The 22203-nt window shown below is 42.5% G+C and overlaps 1 protein-coding gene across 2 annotated transcripts in view; it reads right to left on the reverse strand.

Annotated features, from left to right (window-relative positions):
• Positions 1-21213, reverse strand: part of KCNQ1 (potassium voltage-gated channel subfamily Q member 1) — a 330886-nt gene extending 309673 nt beyond the window's left edge. For both annotated transcript variants that reach the window (XM_066320893.1, XM_066320892.1), the window contains exon 1: positions 20822-21213. In XM_066320893.1, the coding sequence (XP_066176990.1) occupies positions 20822-21213 (392 nt within the window). The remainder of the gene's footprint in view (positions 1-20821) is intronic.
• Positions 21214-22203: the final 990 nt, after the last annotated feature.

The following is a 22203-nucleotide window of genomic DNA, read 5'->3' on the forward strand; positions in this document are numbered from 1 at the left end:
GTCAAGACCCACAGAATCCTAACAGATTTTTTTCCCCCACAGATTTTGGGAATTGATAAAGGAAATTTATTTCCACCAGGAGAGAAATCCCTGCAGGAATGAGTCCATTAGATTTAATATGAGAAAGAAGTCACTGGTTCTTTTACTTCTGTCCACAACCCCAACACAAACAGTGTGGAAGGGGCAGTCACTCCCCTGTTCTTCCTGTGTGAAACAGATTTTGTCAGCTCTCATAGGGACCAGAAAAGAAAAGACATGCTTTAAGTGGCTTGATGTTTCTCTTAAGAAAGATATCATTTGTTGATGGCAACCCATCACAACAGCTGCTACACTGAAGTTTAGGAGGGGGGAAAGAAGTAAAAAAAAGAAAAAGCACACTTAAAAACAAGACCTTGCTTCAGACTAAAGAAAAGAGAGCCAATATAATGTGCTTTAACCAACAGGCCTCACAAAGTGCCTGAGAGTGAACACACAGACTTTTCAGGTAACTTACAGGGGTTAAAAGAATTGCATAAAGAACTTCCTGATTACAAGTTATTCTTCCAGAGAAGATCAGCCTGGCTACTGTCAGGTCACAAACCTTCCAACACACACTCCTTTGGCAGCAGATGCTACCTAAAGGTCTCGAAGAGTAGTTCAGTTTCCAGGCTTCCAGGGACTGCCTCTGGCATGTTTTAAGATATTCCACCAAAAACTCTGATCAACTCCTATTCAAGAGAGTTGCAGCTTTCCCTAAAAAACTGTGGAATTTAAATTCTCTCTCTTCCATAACTTTAGGGGGAAAAGGTTGGTGATAATCCTCTTTTCTCCCTCACCTGTTTTCTAGTCTTCTAAACTCAGATTTTTCCTTTTTTCATCCTGATCTGTTACTGCTGCAAAAGCATCAAGCAAACATGTAAAAATGTCCAATTCAAAATATTTTTCATGGCCCGTGAAAATAAAAAAAAAAATAAAATAAGAGAGAAGCAGAAATTTTTAAGAAGAGAACATTCAACAGGGGGATTATTGGAGATTTTCAGTCTGTCTTGATCTTGATTAGATCTCTAACAGCATAGAGTTTAGGTAGTCTTCAAGGAGGGTTAAATAAATGCAAAGTCCAAGGGGTTTCCACAAATGATCATTGTTTGGTATCTCTGGAAACAATGTCCAGTATATCTGGGGAATTAATGCAACTTTCAGGCAATCAAAAATAATCCATCTAATAATCCAATTTGTTTTGTCTCTTTGATGCATTGTTGTTTATTCAGTCTCTCAAGCTCTCTTCAGTGCAGTTTTGATTCTAGGTCAAAGAACTCATCGTCTCAAAGTGAGTTCCTCTTTCGCACAGTTTACCAGCTGCAAAGACACTGTGCACACAGTGGCTCAGGGAGGAACGGGCTCAGGTACACACAGATCCACTGTGGTCACAAGCTGGCAAAGACAGCGTGGTAAATGTAATGGATAAATTCATGTATCAAAGATTTGGTCTATTAAAAAGCTACTCCAGGGCATCTCCGAAATTCCAAGACCTGTGGTGTAAGCTGTGAAACCACAACATTTGTAACAGACATGACATAGCCGGACTGGAGATGGCCCTTTGATCAGGGATGGGCCTCCACAGCTGCTCAACATCTGATATCAATCTTGACAGGGGATCCGAACGATGATCAAATCAGCACCCCAAAGACAATATCTGGGAAGATTACCAATGTCTTTTCACACTTACAGGAACCCCTTTCAAGACTTCACTTAGAAATAAAGAGCTACATGAATATTTGGACTTTCAATGGACAAACTGTATAAAAACCTTACACCAGGACACAGCGTGTGTGGTTGAGGTTGGACGGTACCGTTGTTACTGTCACTCTGCCCACCCAGCATTCAATCGATGTTGTCCAATTTTATTGTGGCTTTTTAATTTGGCTTTGGGAATTTGCTAAATAAATTCTGTTATTTTGAATTGGCTTCTAATAATTTATAACAACAGCAACCATGGATCACCCCACAGCACACTGGTAGTGGGCTCTGAGGTTTGCAGATGTAAAGGGCACAAAGATATAAAAAGCCCCTCCAAACTCAGAGAGTAACACAGGAGCATGCCCATCTGCAGAATGGCACACATCTTTTCCTCCCAGGTGTGCTGCCAGGCTCCATAACAATCCAGTCTGATGAGCCCACACCAGATGGACAGCCCATCCCATCTCCACGTGCCATTGTTCTCACACAGGGCGTCTTTCCCCACCGGTGTAAATACACAACATGGGAACTCTTGACGCAAACAGCCTTTGTTCCTTCGTCACAACATTTGCTACATTAACTCATTAGCTGTAAATATGTGAAGTGCAGCTCGTAACAGTTTCCCCTAGATGCCCACACTGCTTTCAAACTTGTGTTTTATCTGAATGGCTTTTTAACAGCGCTCCCAAATTAAGCAAGGAAGCAAGTCCAAGACATCCAAGGTCACTGTTTGCATGTCCGATTGCACTGATGGTTATAACTGTTGTGGTTTTCCACCTTGAGAGGCCAGGAAACTAGAGGTCTTCTGGGTAATCAAATGCACATGTAGAAACAATAAAATACACCCATAAAATGACGAGTGCCAAGCTCATTAATGCAGACTGCCTTGCCAGAAATGGCAGCTAGCTCTCAGTGTTCTTAAACACCTTTTGCCTCTTTAATTTTTTGTTTCTTTTTGGTAGTTTTGCTTTGCTTTTTGGTGGGCTTTTTTAAGTGCTCCAGGGGTGGAAGCAATCACCGCTCCTAGAAGCCACCACTGCAAAAAGCAGAAAAAAAAGATGAGTGAAATTACTTTCAGTGTGTGACTGCTATCTGTATTCTTCACTCATTCCTGAAATATTGTGTTTAACACAACAAGAGATGCATAATGAAGGCTACTCTTTGTTGTCATTTCTGCCTAACACTTGTTAAAAAAAGGCATTACCGAACAACAGGTGTGCCAAACCAAGCAGAGCATCTTTGAAACACAGTTTACCCATTTCTCATGCAGCTGCTTTCCCAAAACTCCATCTCATTGTTGCTGTCATTTGAAGATACACTCATAAATTATGATAAATTATTATGATAAAGATATGCTCTCTTTTGTGGAACTTAAGAGCCTGAGAAAAGAAACAACTGCAAAAAAGGAGATAGGGGATTGCAAAGCAAGATCATGCTATTTGCTAGGTATTGGTGGGATTTCTATGTGTCATCAGGCAGTCTTCTAGGCATCCCAGGGCAAAATACATAGCAAAGGATTTGAACACAAAGGCAGCCTTGGGAAGAAAGCATTTAACAACCCACCCATCTCAAGAAGAATTTACTATCTGTGACCTCCCCTCAAAACCGTTCCAAATATATTTGAAAAAGAACTAGAAAAAGTCTTCCTATAGGTTTTTGTCTTTCTTGAGGATTGGGCTTTGTTGGTTTATTTTTTTTATTTTTTTTTTGGCTCATGATCTGAAAGATACAAGGGCTGAACTTGAATGCATACCCAAAGATCTTCAATGAGATGAACACAAGTATGTACAAGCTACCTAAGGATGATTTCAATTCCGAGTTGCTTAAACTGAACAGTTTGTCCTAGAAGGTCTCATTACAAACACTGCTGGAATTCCTACTTGCTTTTCCATTTCTCTCCCAATGTACCCTCCTCTAAAAGAGAAATGGATGATGAAAATAAATTAAAAAGGTAGGAAAAATTATTTCATTTTTCTGGCTATGGTTTTATGTTATTATAGAAAAATAATTTTTTAATAAATATAACATTTCGAGACAGTTTTCACCATCAGCAAGACTGTCTTAACGAGAGCCACAAATAGGGTGTTCTGGTTCTAAACACCTGAAGAACCAAACCATAGCCACTCAGCCTAGGTTGTTTTAATATAAGGTTTTTTCCTCTCTCCAACTTTGCCATCTCAGCTACTGTAGAATCTGAAACTAGATTTAAACATAATTGTTTCCCATCATCCCAAACAAATGGAAAAATAAATTATATCTGAATATTATGCAATGACAGGTAACCTTCAATGTTTTAACTGTCAAGATTTAAGTCAGCAACATTAATGATTTCATTCTCAGTGCAGCTTGGCAAGAAAAATCACTGTGGCAAAATCAGGACCTACTAGATATTTAGTATATGCACTAGAGAAGCCATTAATAATTGAAACATTTAGTTATTTTCCTGCATTAGCTTTAATGCTGAGCAGTGAATACTAAGGTGAGGATTTTAGTGGTCATGCTTCTTTTTTTTTTTTTCCTCTTCAGTATTTTGTCTTTAGGTTTTTCAGGATGGGGTTTTTTCTCAGACTCCTAAGTGCACAGGTATCTTTAACTGCCAGCAGAACTGTGTTGTCTAAGCAGCAATGAAAATATCACCCACAGTTCATAAGAATCAATCAGAAAATCTGTTCAGTACACACAATGTATTATTTATGTTCTAGATACAAAAGTACAACTACCACTTTAAGTTCATTTGTTATCACCACCTGAAGCTTTGCTGACCCAAAAGCACACCGAAAAGCAAACACCTGGCCATTCTTTCCATCAGGCAAAGGATCTGATCTTTGCTTCAGCTGATGATTCTCAAGTAAAAAAATTGGAAAATATCCCTGATTTAATAGTACTTCATATACATATTGAGTTTCAAACTAATTTTTAGATTGACTCAAAAGGAAACACATTGCTTTCCTCTCTTTCTGGGCACTTTCTTTCAAACAAAGCAAAGAACAGGTTCAAACAGGGACTCAAACACCACTTACAGACAGGAGGAGCTAAGGCACGGTGATGCAGACAGCAAACTTGAGCTTAGGATGCTTCTGCAATAGGAGGTGATAATCCATCTACTTTAGATTTTCACTGCAATTTCATGCATATGTAATTCTATCTGCCAGGTAGCACAGAAGTTTACAGCACTGAGTTCAAGCTGAGTTAAGAAAACCCTGTGCCAGACTGTAAAAAGTTACCCAAGTGCCATCCTGAGCACACAGGCCACAGACAGTGCCCAGTCACCAGCAAATAAATAGTCACTCTAATATAGGGGCAGGGATGTCTTAAACAAATGTGAGAAAATGTACAGGCAAAAATTAATGATGGGTTCTGGCCTTCTTTAAGGTCAACCTTGGCAGAATATTTTTCTAGGAGGAGTTAGTTTGATTTTTGGGGCCTCTTATTTACTGCAACTTTAGACTTAGCAGAGAAATGGTTCCTGCCAGCTGCCTGAAAACCACATGGTAATAGATTCATAAAAGCCTTCTTCACACACCTGAAATCACAGCTTTTAAATGGCTCGGGAGCCAGAGGATTATAAAAGAATGCAGACAGCAGTCTTTAGATCTGGTAGCCCCATTCAGCAAACACTGAGGAGGCTTTCCAAGCTTTTACATCCCTGCCTCAGCCTCTAACCACACACTGGAGACTTTCTGTGCTGTGGAAACATGTACAGGGATGGTAAAGGAAGAATGGTAAACAAGTGCTTCCCAGTGCATTACTGCAGTTATCTGGCCAACAACGTTCTGAGAGCCTGGAGTGCTGTTTATCCCTACCTGGGAGGTTAATTTCACCACCACACAGATGACTTATCTGTTGAACTTCACTGCTTTAGCTGGTGTACACAAACCTCTGCCCCTTCTTCACTCTCTATTTCTCCTCAGCTTTCTATCTCCTCCTGGTTTTTTCTAACAATCAGAGCTAACATGCACTTGGCAGGCCCTTGACTCACAGGTCAAGATGACGAAAAACAAATGAGAGTGCATCTCAACAGAGAATAAAGTATTCTTGAGTACTCTCTGAGTGAACACTTACACAGCAAGTTTTTTATTCCTCTTTTTTTAAATACTCAGCATTTCAAATATTGTATTGCACTAAAACCAGCAAGACTTCCACCTACAGAGAAGAATTTAAACCAAAATATGATTTAACTCAAAAAGAAAAAAAAAAACCATCTCTGAAAACAAAACAGATTGTCCTGCATAATTCCCTGGAAGAGTCCAGAAGCTGCATCCTGGTGGCTGTGCTGCAGGGCTTCACATTCCCCAGTTGCCCAGGCTGCAACTCACTAGGCTGGCTCCAAACAAGGTTCCTTTTGAGAACATCCACCACTAATGTCTTTTAGCTACTTATGACACCTTTCATTCCACGTGCTGCACTCTCTTCTAAAAGGACCCATCCCAGCCTTAAAGATAGTTCTGCTGGAGGCTAGCAAAAAAGGAGCAATTACTGTGAAGGCTGTCTCATGTTACCCTTCATGAGGAGACTCCAGCAGACCCCTATTATTTATTGTTTGCATTGCCCTAGTACCTAGCAACCTCCACCATGTAGCAGCGTGAGGTTTTTGGTTAAGCACTGCACATACACACACAAAAAGGCAACCTGACAGGAAAATTGCTTAAAATTTACTCAAAGCACATTACAGAACATCTAACATCACTGCAGCCCTGAAAGAGCTGGTGCCTTTCAACAGGTGCCAACATTCACCTGATTATTCAAAATAGGTATTCATAGCTATGTGCACCATACCTTCTGCAGAGTTCTTACAGCTCCCAACAAGTCTCCTGGCTAACAAGGCTGAGTATGTAGATGCATTTGTATCACACATTGGGTTTAAGGAGAGGTTTCCAATCTAGACACAGGGTGGGCATTTAGCATTAAAGTTTGCTCTTCAGATTTTATTTCCTCATCAGAGCTTACAAGCAAATCAAAAAGCATTTCGGTTGTCAAGTTGCTCACAATGCAGAATTGCAGCACTGGTTATTTTACGGTAATTGCATAGCAGAGATCTGGTGCCTTTATTAAAAAGCCACTCCCGTTTCATGAGTAACAGGAACTGCTTGCTACAGACAAAAGTGCAAATCCATTCCCTGGCTGGAACTGTGAGTGCTTAGAATGATTTTTTTCTTGAAAGGTAAACATTTCCTATTCCATGAGAAAAAGAAAAGCTAACAAATATGAGGAAGCATCAAGATAAATCAAGGTGAGAAGCGAGAAAAAACCCACACCTCCCATCCATCTAAGCAAAAGGCAGCAGCATAACACTGCCAGGATACTCTGAATTAAAAGACTTAAACTGATAACCCCTTGAAAACCAACTGATTCAAGTTCTTCCTTCTGTTTCATCACAGAGAAGTAGCCAGCCAGTAGTAGCTTGGCTATGCATTATTCCAGCAGGAGCATTCCTCTCTGTAAATAAACTATAGACACATCAATAACTCAGCATTTCATAAGCCAAAGCAGTTGAAATTCCTCATGCAAGAGGAAAAAGGAAAAAAAAAACACCACCATACAAACTTCCCCCAAAAAACAAACAAACCAACCAAAAAGAAAACAAAACAAAAACCAACACAAATCCTGGCAAAAAGGAAAAGCAGCTTCCTTCCACTTCAGGTGTGGACAGACTTTAACACAGAAAGTAAACAACTGCTTCAGCTTCTCATTGCTCCTTTTCCTAATCTAATACACAACTGCTCTCCCATATGAGCTTCTTGTTTTAAAGTTGTGGTTTCCAAATAATTTTCAAGGAATTTTCTTACTGCTCTTTTGTTTAAATGGCTCAGGTTAACTTCTAATCACATTTAAAATGCTTGCTTGGCATTTCCATAATCTGCACATCTACCAGTTTCTACTCATCCAGGCGTAGGCCCTCACGGAATCTGACAACTGCTCAAATCGGCAAACTGACTTCAAAACCAAAATCTCACAGGCAAAGTCATACACAAATGTTGATGCAACTGTTCAAAGTGATTTTGTGTTTGGCCAGCTCCATAAAGGTGGCATGAATTTTGGCTAACAGTGTGTGCCAGGAACACAGTGAACATTAACTCTGAAGTTCTTCTATTTTCAATATAAATGCATAAGCACAACTATAACATTTAAAAAGGCAATCTAAAAGGATCAGGTAATACAGAACTTAGTTTCAACAACAGTGAAAAGCAATTATAATATAGCAGCATCTATACTTTTAAACCTAAACTTTCTAAACGTTAACCTCTTCACATTGCCCTATGTACCGCCAGTCAATCTGTTCTCAACATTCCATTTTGCATTTCTTTAGCTGTTAGATCCAATAGTTCAACCTGAGTTCTTCCTGAAAACAAAGGATTTCTGCTGAATTTAAATTTGCATTCGGCAGAATGCTGCTGGCCAGAAACATCTCTGCAACACGGTGTCAGAGCTGCTAACACCAAATGACGTTAAACAAACGGCAGCCCTCCACTGCCCAGCAATTAAAATTGATAAGAAGCCTACATTCTCCAGGACTTCTTTTCAAGTCCAACAGAAAGCTCTGGAATTGCCAGCCACTGGAGGTTTTTATGGCTTTGCTTTTTATGAATGCACAGCCTCGCAGGCGATAAGCGCTTTTGTGCACTTGGCTGGTGTTTGCCCATGATCAGGGCTGTTGATGGGGGTTTGTTGGTGTGAAAGATGCCAACAACACCCCAAGGACAGACTGGGACATTCCAGCACTTGTCAGAGAGGTGCCAATTTGCCCCTAAATCAAACATGCCACAGCAACGCTGATAACAGCTCTAGACGGGTGCCAGAGGAGAGAGCAGTCAGATTGTGTTATTTACCACATCTAGAACAAACAGGCTCCAACTCCACTGAACTTGTGACTCAGGGGGCAAGAAGGCTAAAAACCTTATTTATGATAGAGTTGTCAGGCAGTCCCTGATGTCACTGCACTCACACATATCCAAGGGTGTGAAAGCAAAGCACTCTGAGGCACCAGAGCAGTACTGGGGTAAACTCAGAAGCACAGACTGGCTACCTACGTGTATTGTCACTCCATCCTAGAGGCCATAAATATTCCCAGAGCAGGAGATGATGTGAGGATGCACAAGGCGCCAGGATCACTGCTCCAGAAGATCATGCTAGAGCATATAGCACTGTCTCTACCCAATTAGGTGGAGTCACAGCCTCTGTCAGGCTTTGGTCCCAATGCCAGCCAGGATTGTTGGTACCTGCTTGTCCTAATGAGCCCTTTGCCAGCCTGGGCACCCAGTGCAGGGTTTGTACATGCATTCCCTCTACCTCCATGCTTAACACAGCTTTATCCGGGCTGATGTAGCAGGCACAGCTCAGCTGTACTCCACATCTGGATCTAGGAGAGCAGCAGAGACACATCCTTAAAAACTATCTGGATTAAGTATCAAATTTGGTAGAGAGATGAAGTGCAGAGAAGGTTACAGCCAGTAAATCTCATGGTTTCATTCAGGTCTATGGGATGTTGATGGAGTTAGTCTGCCCACTCCTCCCTATAAAAGGCAGCCAGTAACACTGATGTGGAGGAGTTGCGAGGAAGAAGTAAATTTACAGGTGGTTCTTCTTCCTTACTGTCTAGGCTATTTTCCTCCATTTCATTCCATGAATTCAAACTTATTTCAGTTCATTATTATAAGGCAGTCACTTTACATTTTGGGAAAGAAAGTGCACATTGCCTGGCTTTCCCATGACTATTTATCTCCCTTGCATTGCAATAGCAGTGTTGTTCCTACAACTATCCCATAAAAACCATTTCATTCTTCCCTACATTTATCACAAGATATAGAAATGTGAAGAAACTACTTTCATTACCACACATCCTAACTATATAGGAAAACCACTTATTCAAAGCCAAGTTCAATTTCTAAATATCTTTTAAAAAGACATGCTCTATAATACCAGTTTTATTTTACCAAGGTAGGTGCTAATCTCAGTGGTGAAGCCAAATTTTATTCTGGTTAATCAATTACTGCCTATGGGACACTTCACTCCAACTCAGTTAATTTCTGCCTTCAGTTCCTGTCCAAAACTTGCACAAGTTTCCCACGGCTGTGGTATTTCACAACCATTAAAGCTCAACAGAACACAAAGTCTCTTCTACACACCAAATTGCCTGAGACAGGGAGAGTGGGGAGCAGGCAAAAAGAGACCCCATATGAAAAACAGTGACAATGAAGCCTGCTTCAAGTTAAGAGATGTGGTGTTTGAGGGGGATGGAAAGAGACTGCAATTCCAATGAAAACACAGCACCTCACTTTAGCAATCAGACAGAAGCATCATCAGATTGCATTTGTTACAGGGAGGAGGAGGAAACTAAAGATACACATGGCTGTGGGTTTTGACCAGTTCACACTGACTGCTAGCACACATTGTTTATACAGACTGACTTCCTCAAAGTACTTAGAAACGGTTTGATTACTTACCAAGTCATTTCCAGCAGAATTCCTCAAGAAAATAACCCCGTGGCATTTTGCATATATTATCTCAATAACAACAAACACAGCCCATATAGAGATTTCCTGAAACAAGCACTTTCAAGAGAAAGGCATCTGACAGAACACTTCCCTCAGAAAAAGCAGTCTCAGCAGAAGCTAACAGCTAGTATCAAAACCTGCTTGAATGTTATCTCCATTCTTTCATGTAAGGGGAATAAGCAGGTGGCCCTTTACTCCTTACAGATGCAATCCACTGAAAATTTCTAGAGATTAGGCTCCTCTCATAGTACATCACATTTTCACAGTCAGTTCAATTTCTGTTTCACTTTCCAGTGAGACTTGATGGATGTGTAATGTTTCCTATTAAAACCACACAACAAAAGAATGCCACAGAAGCCATCAAGAGATAACCTCAGTGCTTGAAAACCAGAGTGCAATAAGCAATTCAGACACCCAAGAAGGGTCAGCATTAACACAGTACACCTACAACCGTGCACGTGCTAAAATACCTGCAGGATTTCAAAGGTCTGTTTTCTCCCTCATCCTTGGAGCTTTTTTCTCATTTCTGTGGTTCAAACACATAGTTGTCCAAATAAGATCATGTCACAAAATTAAATAAAATCTACAAAGAGCTGCCTCGAATGAACAGAACTATGAAGGCATACAGTTGACATGACTGGGTAACACTTAGACGCCTGTGCCTATCATACTTCACATGCTGTTGAAACAGGATGCTCAGACAGCTTAGTGCCAGGGTGCTGGATGACCTGTTGACACAGAAAATATCAAGTGAGCAGGTTTATTTTGTGTGAAGTGCTGAGATAACCAATTATCAATACCTTCTGGGTCACGGCTAAGATAACAGCGTATAATCACATGAAGTTTACACACACTACAATAAAGCAACACATGTTTAGTTATTTACTCATTGTCAGGTTTGACCACATTTTAGTGCCTTCTAAGACAGGGCTGAAAAACAAATAGCCTCAACTGGATCTATTTAGGATGAATATTGGGGGGGAAAAATAGGGCCTTATTTGCTGAAGTTTGTAAAGATCAGATAAAGCCATTTTACAGAATACAAACACCACCGATTCTTCACAGAGTTAGCACAGAACATCCTCTTCTTGAAGCCACACGATGGAAGATCTTTGCTCTTGTCTCTTCCCCTATCTCCACTGCCCTGCACAAATAATTGGGCACAGGCATTTGAAGGGTGTAAGAATGAGATTAGCAGCAGCAATCATTTCCTGCATTCATTCTCCTTTGCTCTACTAGTCAACATCCGTACAAGAGACAAGGCACCTTGACTTCAACTGTGGTGCCCTGCAGCTTACTGTGAGAAAGAAGACTCCAGCCAATTCCAGATCATTTTTAGATGACACAGGGAAGGGGATAGCTGCTGCAGGAACAAACACTCTTTGGAGGCAATTCTTTACTCTGCCAGAAAGAAAACACATTCACTGCAAGGACCTCAGCTTTTGTTGTCCAAGGACATGAATGAGCCAGGTTTGTAATCCTGGCATCTGCTATTAAACCTGGTGTCTTTGGAGAGAATCCAAGGAAGTTACCTGGTGGGTGATTTACATTATGTCCTCAAACCATGACCCAATTTTTTGTACTGTCCAACTCACAGAAAACTATGCAAATTTACCACTGCAATGAGAAAATATTGTAAAAATCGAAATAATTTAAAAGTATCCCTCAAGTTTCAGGAATTCATTGTAGGTTTGCAGAGGAAACCAGCAACTTCTGAGCACTGAATTTCTACACAACCAAGCCTGTACAGCCTCCTTGTGTCAGTTCCAGCTGTCTGACAGTGAGCAGCTTATTGCAGGGGTGACCACACTGGTCTAAACAGAGGGGATAAGCCTGTGTTCTTGCCCAGTCGAAAACACGTAAGGAAGACCACCAGTTGTTAGAAAGCTACAACAAAATTACTGGTGAGATGGTAAAAAAACCTGCATACAAATGTTACATGATTTAACATATTTACTGAACGCAAGAGACAACAGTCATGTGGACAAAACAGTTCATACAGAATTAGTGCTGTAAGCTGCTTAGTGTTAAAAAAAGCCTTATTGTAAATAAAATAAGTTTAAGTTATTTCTACATATCTCATGCACAATGTCCAGCAATAAGTTTTAATTGCCCTAATTTTATAGACGAGTATATACAAGTTTTTCTCTTTACCAGCTGGACCTTACCTTTACTAACTGTCCCCACTAGGAAGGAAAGAGCTGTTCACATACTTAAGTTAAACACATGATAACTTCTTAAGAATCAAACCAAATATTACTCCAACAAGTGTATTATGTTTCCTATCGTTGTAAAAGAAAATGTATGCTCTATTTTTGGGGTAAGATTAAAATTAATAGATTGTGCTCAAGAGCACAATTTGTTAGGATAAACAAAGATATTTTTTACTATTCCATTATCTCAGTTCGCACAAAACAATGTGTTTCTCATTTGAAGTAAATACTAGTGTAGTTATATAACAAAGCATTTACTTTTTAAAGAACCTCAGCAGAAAGCAAAAAGGGATTTACAAAAAACGATTATAAAACTATAAAAATAATTATTAAAGTATGATGAAAAATAATAAGAGTAAAAAATTCAGTTTCCTACTGCAAATGGGTCAAAACTGTGTTGTCAAATGAGATCTCATAAGTCCACTGCATTAGCAAAACATATTGAGATATATGTTCCTGGTGAGAGATTTAATGTGAAATTCAAAGATCCACATCAATATTTGCAGAAGCAGAAGAAACTTAAAAGGATCCAGAAGCCCTGTCCTAGGTTTATTTTGACTTTGGTTAACAATTTTCATAACATATTAAATCATCACAATGATTATGAAGAACAAATGAGATAAAAGAAAAATACCTACACTGGACACTTTGCTAGGAATATGTAAGGGCCACCTAACAAGCTGCAGTATAATTTCCTATTTCTGGCAGTTTATCACTTTGAAAATTATCAAATTCCAAGGCTGCAAACTTGGTGCTTGATGTATTCCTTGCGAAAAGGACCAGAATTTTTTTTTTTTCTTAAACTCAAAAAAGGATTCAGCCAGTTTTGAGCAAATGTGTGTTCATTATCTCATACAACTGGAAGTTCTGACACTAAAGCAGTTCAGAGAAAAAAAAAAAATCTGCCTTTTGTCATGGTGGCTTCAATAAAACACTGGCTTCCCCTGTGCCTATGCTTTATTGTAATGCTTCCAGGTCTCACATTTTCTGTTCTAAAACGTGGCTGTTAAGGAAGGAAACTACCACTGAGGAAATGTGGGTCAGTATTTTTGGGTTTTGTGGAGTTTTGTTCCTGTTTTGAGGGGTTTGATTGGGTTTTGGTGCTGGTTTTTTGTTATTTTAAGCTACTTACACTACACTTACACAGTTACGAAGGCCGTGCTTTGCACTGTGGGCAATTTCTTACAGCTCCTTGAACATAGAAAATAGCTGCCATTTTACCATTCTGTACCATGAAGTAGGAAAAAAAATAAAGTCCATATATCCTCAAAAAATTGGTCCTGTCAGACAAGGGAAAAGCTCACACCAAGCACCTCTCTAGTCCTCCAGGTGTGCACAGCCTGGAAGCCAGAGAAAACTCTTCATTTAGAGCAGCTTTAGAATTTTCTATTAAAAAAATAATAAAAAAACAAACAAAACCCAAAACAAACCTCTGTCTAAATACATACAATAAAATTAATATTAAATTTGATTGCTAAAGGATTGAATACTCCTAGTTATTATATACAGAGAGATAAAGATACTCTCACATACATATATTCCTGGTGGGAGGCAAAAATACATCAACTACTCCTGCAGCAGAGCCTTGCAAATGCCTGTGCTCTCCCATTACCATGACTGGTTTTATTATGGTTCTCACAGACCATTGTGCCAGATGAAGCATGACTGCACCAGGAAGCTCAGTACCCCACCTAAAACCTCACCAGTCTAGGCATTCTGCTGTAACTCAGCCTTCCCACCAGGTTTATTTGCATCTGGCAACTCTCCAAGACATTTGAAACGTGTGGGACCTCTTGTTGGCAGGCAGAAAACACCTTGCCCCCAACAAGACACTATTTTCCATCTGGAACTGAATGAGCAAGTGTTCACAGCTTTTGTGCTCCGCCACTAATGCACATTAAACAATCTATTAACACACCAAATTAATGAGGTACTGCCAAGTTTAAAGTCAGCTAAGCACTGTGCCTGTGCATAGCTCCCTGCAGCATATGTTGGCACCGTTGCTTGTAACACATCCAGCGCTCTGGCATTTGGAGCCCAGCCTAATTAGTTCCCTGCAATTGAATCTCAACTCTAGCCTTGATTCAGCTGCAATGGAAGTTTTGAAAGAGGCCTATCTGCACTGCCTTGCATGGTTTTTCCCTGGCACTTGAGGAGCCAGGGCAAGGAAGTGTGCCAGAATTGCCCAACCAGCCCTTGACTGAGACACAGCGATGTGAATGCTGCACTTACTGGTTTTTTTAAGATCATTCATGTGCAACTTTTAAAGGTAGGATAATTCTTTTCCTGGAGTAAAGCCAAGACGAGAGAAGGACTTGAAATGTCATACTGGAAGGATGATGGGAAAAGAGAGAAGGCCTTTCCCAGGAAAGCCTGCTCAAATTGAAAAACTGCAAAACTTCTATGTGTGCATTTCACAGTTCTTTATTTCTCCACTGCGCACAACCTGTCTTCACTGAGCATTAGTGTTTGCCAGTTTACAGTCTTCTTCTTCCATTGGTTTTTAGAAAACCTAAACATCAGTACAGTTACAAAGTCTCTTTTCTCCCCACAGAACATCCTTGATCCAATGAATTTTTTTTTCCAAGTCACCAACCATATCCCACTATGTATTTCAGAAAAGAAATTAGATTTTCCCAATTATTGCTAGAGCTGTCTTCAAAAGGCATTTTAACTAGAGGATACCTAGCTTTTCACCTCTCTTCCCCTTCAACAATCAAAGTAGATTTCCACAATAATTTTCACACAGCAATCACTGAATGCAACAAATAATGCAAAGATGGTGGTTTCATCAAAGTGGCTTCAGGGTGTTGCCTATTAGTGTTGGGATTGAGAGGATCTGGTTCCTCATATTGTTTTGCTTTCTGATGACAATTACTAAGTAATTGTGGAATTTTTTTCTTGTTTTTAGTCAGTTACAGAGTTATTTGTATCTGCATTTCTTAACCTAAGAACTTCTACTGTCCCACCGGGAGAGAGAAATGGGGACCCCTTCTGATCTGTAACTAGTCTGACACTTGAGCTCTTGATAACACAAACTTGGACTGGTCTCAGCCACAAGACACCCAGAGAGTCCACAGCAAAAATGAAATTTCTGACAAGTTACAGATTGGGAAACAGGGCAAGAGTATGAAGCTCTGTACCGGCCAACCCAAAAAAACCACTATTTCAATTACAAAGTCCCACAGGAGCACCTTCTTGCAATACTGTAGCTGAGGGGCCGCACTGCAGCAAACGCACAGTTGAGGAGGGAACAACAAAACCCTTGAGCCACTTCTCAGCCTCACCTGCATCCAAAAATCTGCCAAGAGCCCAAGCACCAATATCTGTGTGATCAGCAGACAGCGGTGCCCCTGCAGCAGCAACTCCTAAACACGAGCACACTGTCTTACCTGGGGCAGACAAACGGTCTTACCTCCTCCCTAGGAATACCTAAAGTTGGCTTTCCAATCCCTTTTCCTCTCAGATAAAATTGTTACCAAGCACATCGATAGATACATACAGTTAGGTCGCTCTACCTCGCTCTTGATGAGACAAAAAAAGCTAAACCTGGGTCTTCCTGCTATCGCCAGCAGCAAAAGGAACGTGACCGTGATGAAGTAATATTTCTTTCTTTCCACTTGGACAAGCTGCGCTTACTTTGGAGGATTTACATCTCCTTTTCTTTTAAACAGAGGTGATAATCTGGAAGTCTGATTTCAAGCCACAGAAATCTCTAAACATACAAATGTTCATGTCAAAACCAAAGCACATCAGTTTGCAGCATTTTCAGTCTGAAATCTCATGTGTGAGCACGTGCACACAATAACTGTTTTATGTATCTTTTTTCCTCTTCAGCATTTTACACAAGTATGAACCAGTAGGCTTGGAAGTATGTCTGGAAACATGCCAAAAATGGGATTTCAAGTTGGAGTTATGCTTTTTCCTCACATTGTAACGTTTGTGAAGAGCAGAGTGTAAACATTGCATTGCCTTTAATGGCTGATTACTGTGAGTCCTGATTCAGGCAACTGGAATATTCTATCTACCCTCACTTCCTACCTCTGTGTGCACACACATGCAGCCATGCTTCTAAGAATTTGCCTGTTTCCAGAGACCAGGTTTCCAAATCCCAGCCACTGGCCAGTTCAAGCTTATGTAAACAACTTGGGATTCGAACAAACTCAATGACAACCACTGCTGATTAAACCAAACTTATACAAAGGCAAAGTAAATTGAACCAGGTACAGGTATGCAAAGATAAGATACAAGCTGATTATTTTGCATGGCAACAAAGGAGAGCTGCCACAATAGAACAAACCAATGGTCCATCAGTTTCCAAATTGTTCCCTCTGGTTGCAGCCAACACTTCAAAGAACACAGGGAGTCAACGCTGCCAGAAGTCATTATCTGCCACCCCAAGAAAAAGACAAAATTCACAACTTCAGTTTCCTTAGGATGCTCATTTGAAAATTAAGAGGGTGAAAAGAACCTCTTCCCTCGAGCACTTAAATCTAAAATTTATTTTTTTTTCATCTGACAACTTCACTTATGCTGAACAGTCATTTCCAACCCAAGCGGGACAGTACCCAAGGGTTTCAACAGGCCACTATGAGGACAGAGCTACTTTCTCCACCTCTCCTCACAGAGGCTGAAAACTGGATTTGTTCAGGCCGCAGAACATTCCACCTCCCAGAGCTGCTCTCTCAAGGTGCACTGGCTGCCATGATAAGTGTGATAAGATGCCCTAGCCTGGAAGGTCACTGAGAACAGTGGCGCTCAGTCACAGCCAAGGCAGATTTGGTGGCCGCAGGACAAGCTCTTGCTTGCAAAGTCCAAGTCTCCAAGCAACCCCCAACTGTGTTTGCAGAAGCCATGCATGTAAATCCTCAGCCATGAAGCACAATTTTCTTGCCCTGGTAGAATCAGGTGTATGCATACAATATGCGTTCCATCTACTTAAATGACATTTATTACAAAATCAAACCAAGTCAAATAGCTGAACTAAGAGTTTCCATCATCTCCACTACTACTTTTAGGCAGGTTTTTTGAGTGGTAAATTAATAACTCATTAACTATTCCTTTTCCCCGGAGAGACTATTTCCTCAGCTTTCAAAAATCGAGTTCAAACGAGGCACAATAATTCACTCCCTATTCTGCTCACTTGAGATGTTTCTCCTCTTTGGTCTAAGCAAGTAAGAAAAATTCTTAGAAAAGACCTGCCTAGAATTAAATTGATTTAATCATTGACTGGGGTGTCAAATCACCCTGGAGACTGAAAACATCAGCAAGAGAGAATATACATTTTGCATTGTGAAAAAGAGGTATTTCAAACACCTTATGACAGAAATAATTCAGAAGAAAACAGGTCATTGACGTGACCTGTGCAAGACCACCAGATTCCATCCTTTAAGTCAAGAGTACATGAGGCCCTTTGCTGCTCACCAGAACATGCAGTCATCAGAATAAGAAACAAACATACCAACCTAGAGTCTCTGGATTAAAGCTTGGTGTTCCACTTCCTTTTTCTAAACAATATAATAGAAAACCAAGGAAAATCAATCCTGAGTATCAGTTCTTAGCTATTAGTATTCTGCATACCACTGACTAAGATTCCTGAGCAGGAAAAGGGTGTGACAAGCAATCAGTAGATGTAGCTCTTATCGCTTGATAAACAGTGTTTTAACAATCAGCCAGAGATACAGGTCCAGAGCAAGTTACAAGGACTATTCCAGGAGTTGTTACTAACTGCAATAATTACAGCGTATAATTAAGAACACAGCCACACGCTCCACACCATGCAGAAACCAGAAAATTACGCCTCCAGTGCTTGTTGCTCCCATCACTGGGCTAGATCTTGGCCAGGGCTCTCTACTCAGCTGAAGTCTTTATGCCCTGATTTAACACCACTCCTGCTTCCTTTCCTTCCCCACTAAACACTTAGGACAGCAACCAAGACCTCCCAGGCACATGAAAGCCCCAGAATGAGGAGACAGAGGGAGTCAAAAAGACGACAGGCAAAATTAGTTCAGTTTCTTAAACTCGTTTGAGTAGGAGAAACAAACGCCAAGGTCCGTGCACATCCCAAGGCAAAACCCAGCTTAGCATTCTATGAATGACTGTTGTATGCTGACAATGGAACAATCAAGTACTTCCTCCAGTGGGAAAGGAGTACATGCGTGCCTCTGTGTGTCTTTCATGACACCAAGTCCTTTCCAGCTCTGCACCTCGTCCCTTGTATCCGACTGTCCGCACAAAGCGGGTCCTGTGCCTCGTCCCGAGGGGACGCTGGGACACGACAGCTTATCTGAATCAGACAAATCCGCCTCGTCAGTCAATTTCAGCAACACACTTCTGCTCTGTAGCAACTATTCATCTGCCAATACTCAGCACCTGGCTGGCAGGGATTGTACTCCAAACAGAGCATTCCTTGGCACAGCAGAAAGTTGCTTTGGGAGCTCAAATGGGCAGAGAACGCTAAAGCCTCAATTCCCTCTGCTGGTGGGAATCAGAGTGAGGCTGCCGAAATGGTCCTTGCAGATTGCCTTGCCAGAAACATACGAGGGTGTCAGTACCCTCTTCTGTCTCTTCCGTGCCCTAAGGAATTTCAACAATGCCTCTCGGTAAGAGGCTGGAGAATATTTACTGCCAGTGTCATTCGTCATTGCATCAGAAGAGTTCTGGAAAGAGAGGAAACGCTAGGGCTAATGCTTACACCATGGGTGTGTGTAGAGGGGGAGACAGGTAAAGACTTACACATATTACTCTTAATTCTTAATTCTTGCACTGACAGGATTAATCCACATTGCTAATACTTAAAAGCAAACAAACACACCAAAAAAACCCCCTACAATTCAGGACTAAGTAGACCAAGGAATATAACCTTGCTTTTTGTTTTTCAGAGTTTTCCTAGACTTGCTGTTAAAATTTAGAGATTAGTCAAGATACTGAACACAGCTCACTGCACCATCTAAACATAATCTGAGACACCTGAAAGGTCAAAGCGCATAAAAGGTGGCTAACTAAAACTTTTTTAGGAAAAAAAACCCAAACAAACAAAAAGGGAGCTCCAATTCCCAGAAGTGTTTTACACTGTTCATCTACAACTGTTAGGCACTTTGTAATTACAGCCATTACTCATTTTCTCATCTCACGGCACTATCATGATGCTAAAGAGAACGGAGCCCACAATTATCTCGGCAGTTGTACCCAGTCATCTCCCAATTACATACACTCAGATGACAGCTGTTTCCCCTCCACTAAAATAAAGTTGGTACCACTTAACCTGTTGACCTAAACACTCCAGAATCCTCAAGTGTAGAAGTACAAAATCCTGAACTGACTTTACCTAACAGTTACTTAGAACTTAAAATCAAAATACAGTAACAAAGTCATAAATACTGACTTTGGTTTCTTTTGTCTTAAGATTTTGACCACAAAATATGTTTCCCTCTAGCTGTTGGGATAAGCATGTATACATGTAATGAATATACACACACGTTTGTTCACGAATACAATAAACACATAGCACATTCCTACCTGACCTCCTTACCTACATTTAACGCACACCAATTGCCCAAGGGTCACACAAACCCTCAGCAACACCTCGATGGACAAGCACTGATTCCTCACAGAGGCACCTGTTGGGATGCTTGTGCACCACAGACCTACCACTTGTTGGCTTGGGTTTGACACTGTGCTCTCCAGACAGTACAACAGACAAAGCGATTTTCAACCCGCCTGAAGTTAAACAACACCCTCCAAAGACCAGCTCCTACTTGCTCTAATGGATAGCAGAAGAGGTTAGAGCTGGGGCAATAGGAGAGGCAAGGAAAAGGAGCATCACCTGTTTCTCATCCTCCTCTGACAAGACCGCAGCACTGATAATTGACAGCACCTGTTCAATTAGAAACTGCTGCTATGCAGAGAGCATCGGAATCACACAGGTGCTACTGCTTGAAACCAGGAGCCATGCAGCAAAAATTCATAAAGAATGGGGGACACTGCTACCTACTTCATTTCCACGTTCCATATGAACATTTTATTCCAATTCCCTGGGTAGCCGTCTGAAGAAAATTGCCTGAAATCAGCTCCTGCACTAGCTGATAGATACACCTAAGGGCTCCTGAACTGAGATACAGCGTTTCTCTTAACTAAAAAGGCAAACGTTCCCCCGGAGAGTGACTTTTCTTTCATACCTGCGGGGGAGGGAAAAAAAAAGATAAAAAAAGCCCAAACCATCCACAGCCCACAAAGGACTGGATCTGCACGATGTCCGAGCCCGGAGCACCGGGCTGGTCTGGGAGGCTCAGTGCCTGAGGAACCTCCAAGGAGCGGACGGGCGCGGGGCCGGGGCTCGGCGCTCCGGGGCGGTAACGGGAGCGCGGAGCAGGTGCCCGGCGGCAGCGGGGCGGTACTCACACGGTGAAGTGGTACACGAAGCACTTCCATCCCGTGGGTCGCTCCAAGAAGTTGTAGACCCTGCCCTGGACGCTGCTGCGGCTCAGCAGGGGCTTGCGGAGGCTGTAGATGGAGACGCGGGGGTCCAGGCTGACGGGGGGCCGCGGGCAGTCGGCGCTCACCACCACCACCTCGCTCCGCAGCCGCGGCGCCCGCTCCCGCTCGGGGCCGCATCCCGCGGGCGCCTGCCCGCCCTGCGCGGCCGCCAGCGGGGCGTAGTGGGCGTTCGGGGCGCTCTCGGCCAGCTCCAGCGCCGCCGCCTTCTTGCCGGGCGTCATGCTGCCTCTCCTGGGCAGCGACAGCCGGCCCAGGCTGCGGCTCTTGGGCTCGCCCGGCGGGGAGCTGGACGACATGGCTGGGACGGCGCGGCGCCGCCCCGGGAGCTGCGGGCAGCCCGGGCGCCCCGTCCCGCCGCCGACAGCGCTGGCCCGGCCCCCGCGGGGCGGCTCCGGCCGGGAAAGGTGCGGGGAGCGGGGGCGGGCCCGGGAGCAGGCCCAGGGCGGCCCGGCGGGAGGCGCTGCCCGCGGAGCCCGCTCCCCCTGCCCGGCGCCGGCCGCAGCCCCGGGTGGTGCCCGCACCGGCTCCGTGCCACGCTCTCCAGTGTCACTGTCCTCACTGCTGACCTCCGCCTGTGTCACCTGTGCCCTCGGCACCGCTGTGGCTGCCTGGAGGTGGCCTCTCAGCTGTGTGAGGAGCTGCCAGGGCAGAGAGCAGGGAGCAGCCTTCCAGCAGCCCTGATGCCCAGCAGACTTTCCTGCCTTCTCGGCCGCTCCGGTGTTTCCCAGAACTGTGACACTGGGTGTCTTGAGATTCTGGGGTACAATCTCTTGCTTCAGATTTGGGACCTCCAAAGCCTTCTGGACCTGCTGCTCCATTCCTTTTTGCAGGATTTCAGCATCTGGGAGCAGCAGAGCTCCGCCAGTATTGGGATCCTCCAGGAGGCTCTTTTTAAAACGAGTAACAAGAACTATGAGCCCAAACAAGGGGTCTTGCAGTCCTTCGTGTTAGTGTAACCAAAGGGAGTGAATAGCTGAAGAACTGGGAAAACTGTAGAACACAGCAAAACCACAGTCCTGCAGAACTGCATGCTCTACAAGTTGGGTCCCTCACCAGCAGCATTTTGGTCCTTGTGGAAAGTTTGCCCATTGAGAACAGGTCATTTTGAGGGCCTGGATAACTTTCCCGTGTGGTGGAGTTAGTTACAACTTCCGAGACTGTGGTGCGGATCGATTTGTCGTGGCTTTTTGCACCAATTTGTTATCAATTTCTGTTCCCAGGGTGAAGGAGAAGGTGCTCTTTGATCTGGTCTGATTTTTTTTATTTTTTTTTTTTTCTTCCAGCTC

This window comes from Sylvia atricapilla, chromosome 6 (genome assembly GCF_009819655.1).
Source record: "Sylvia atricapilla isolate bSylAtr1 chromosome 6, bSylAtr1.pri, whole genome shotgun sequence".
Classification (NCBI taxonomy): domain Eukaryota; kingdom Metazoa; phylum Chordata; class Aves; order Passeriformes; family Sylviidae; genus Sylvia; species Sylvia atricapilla.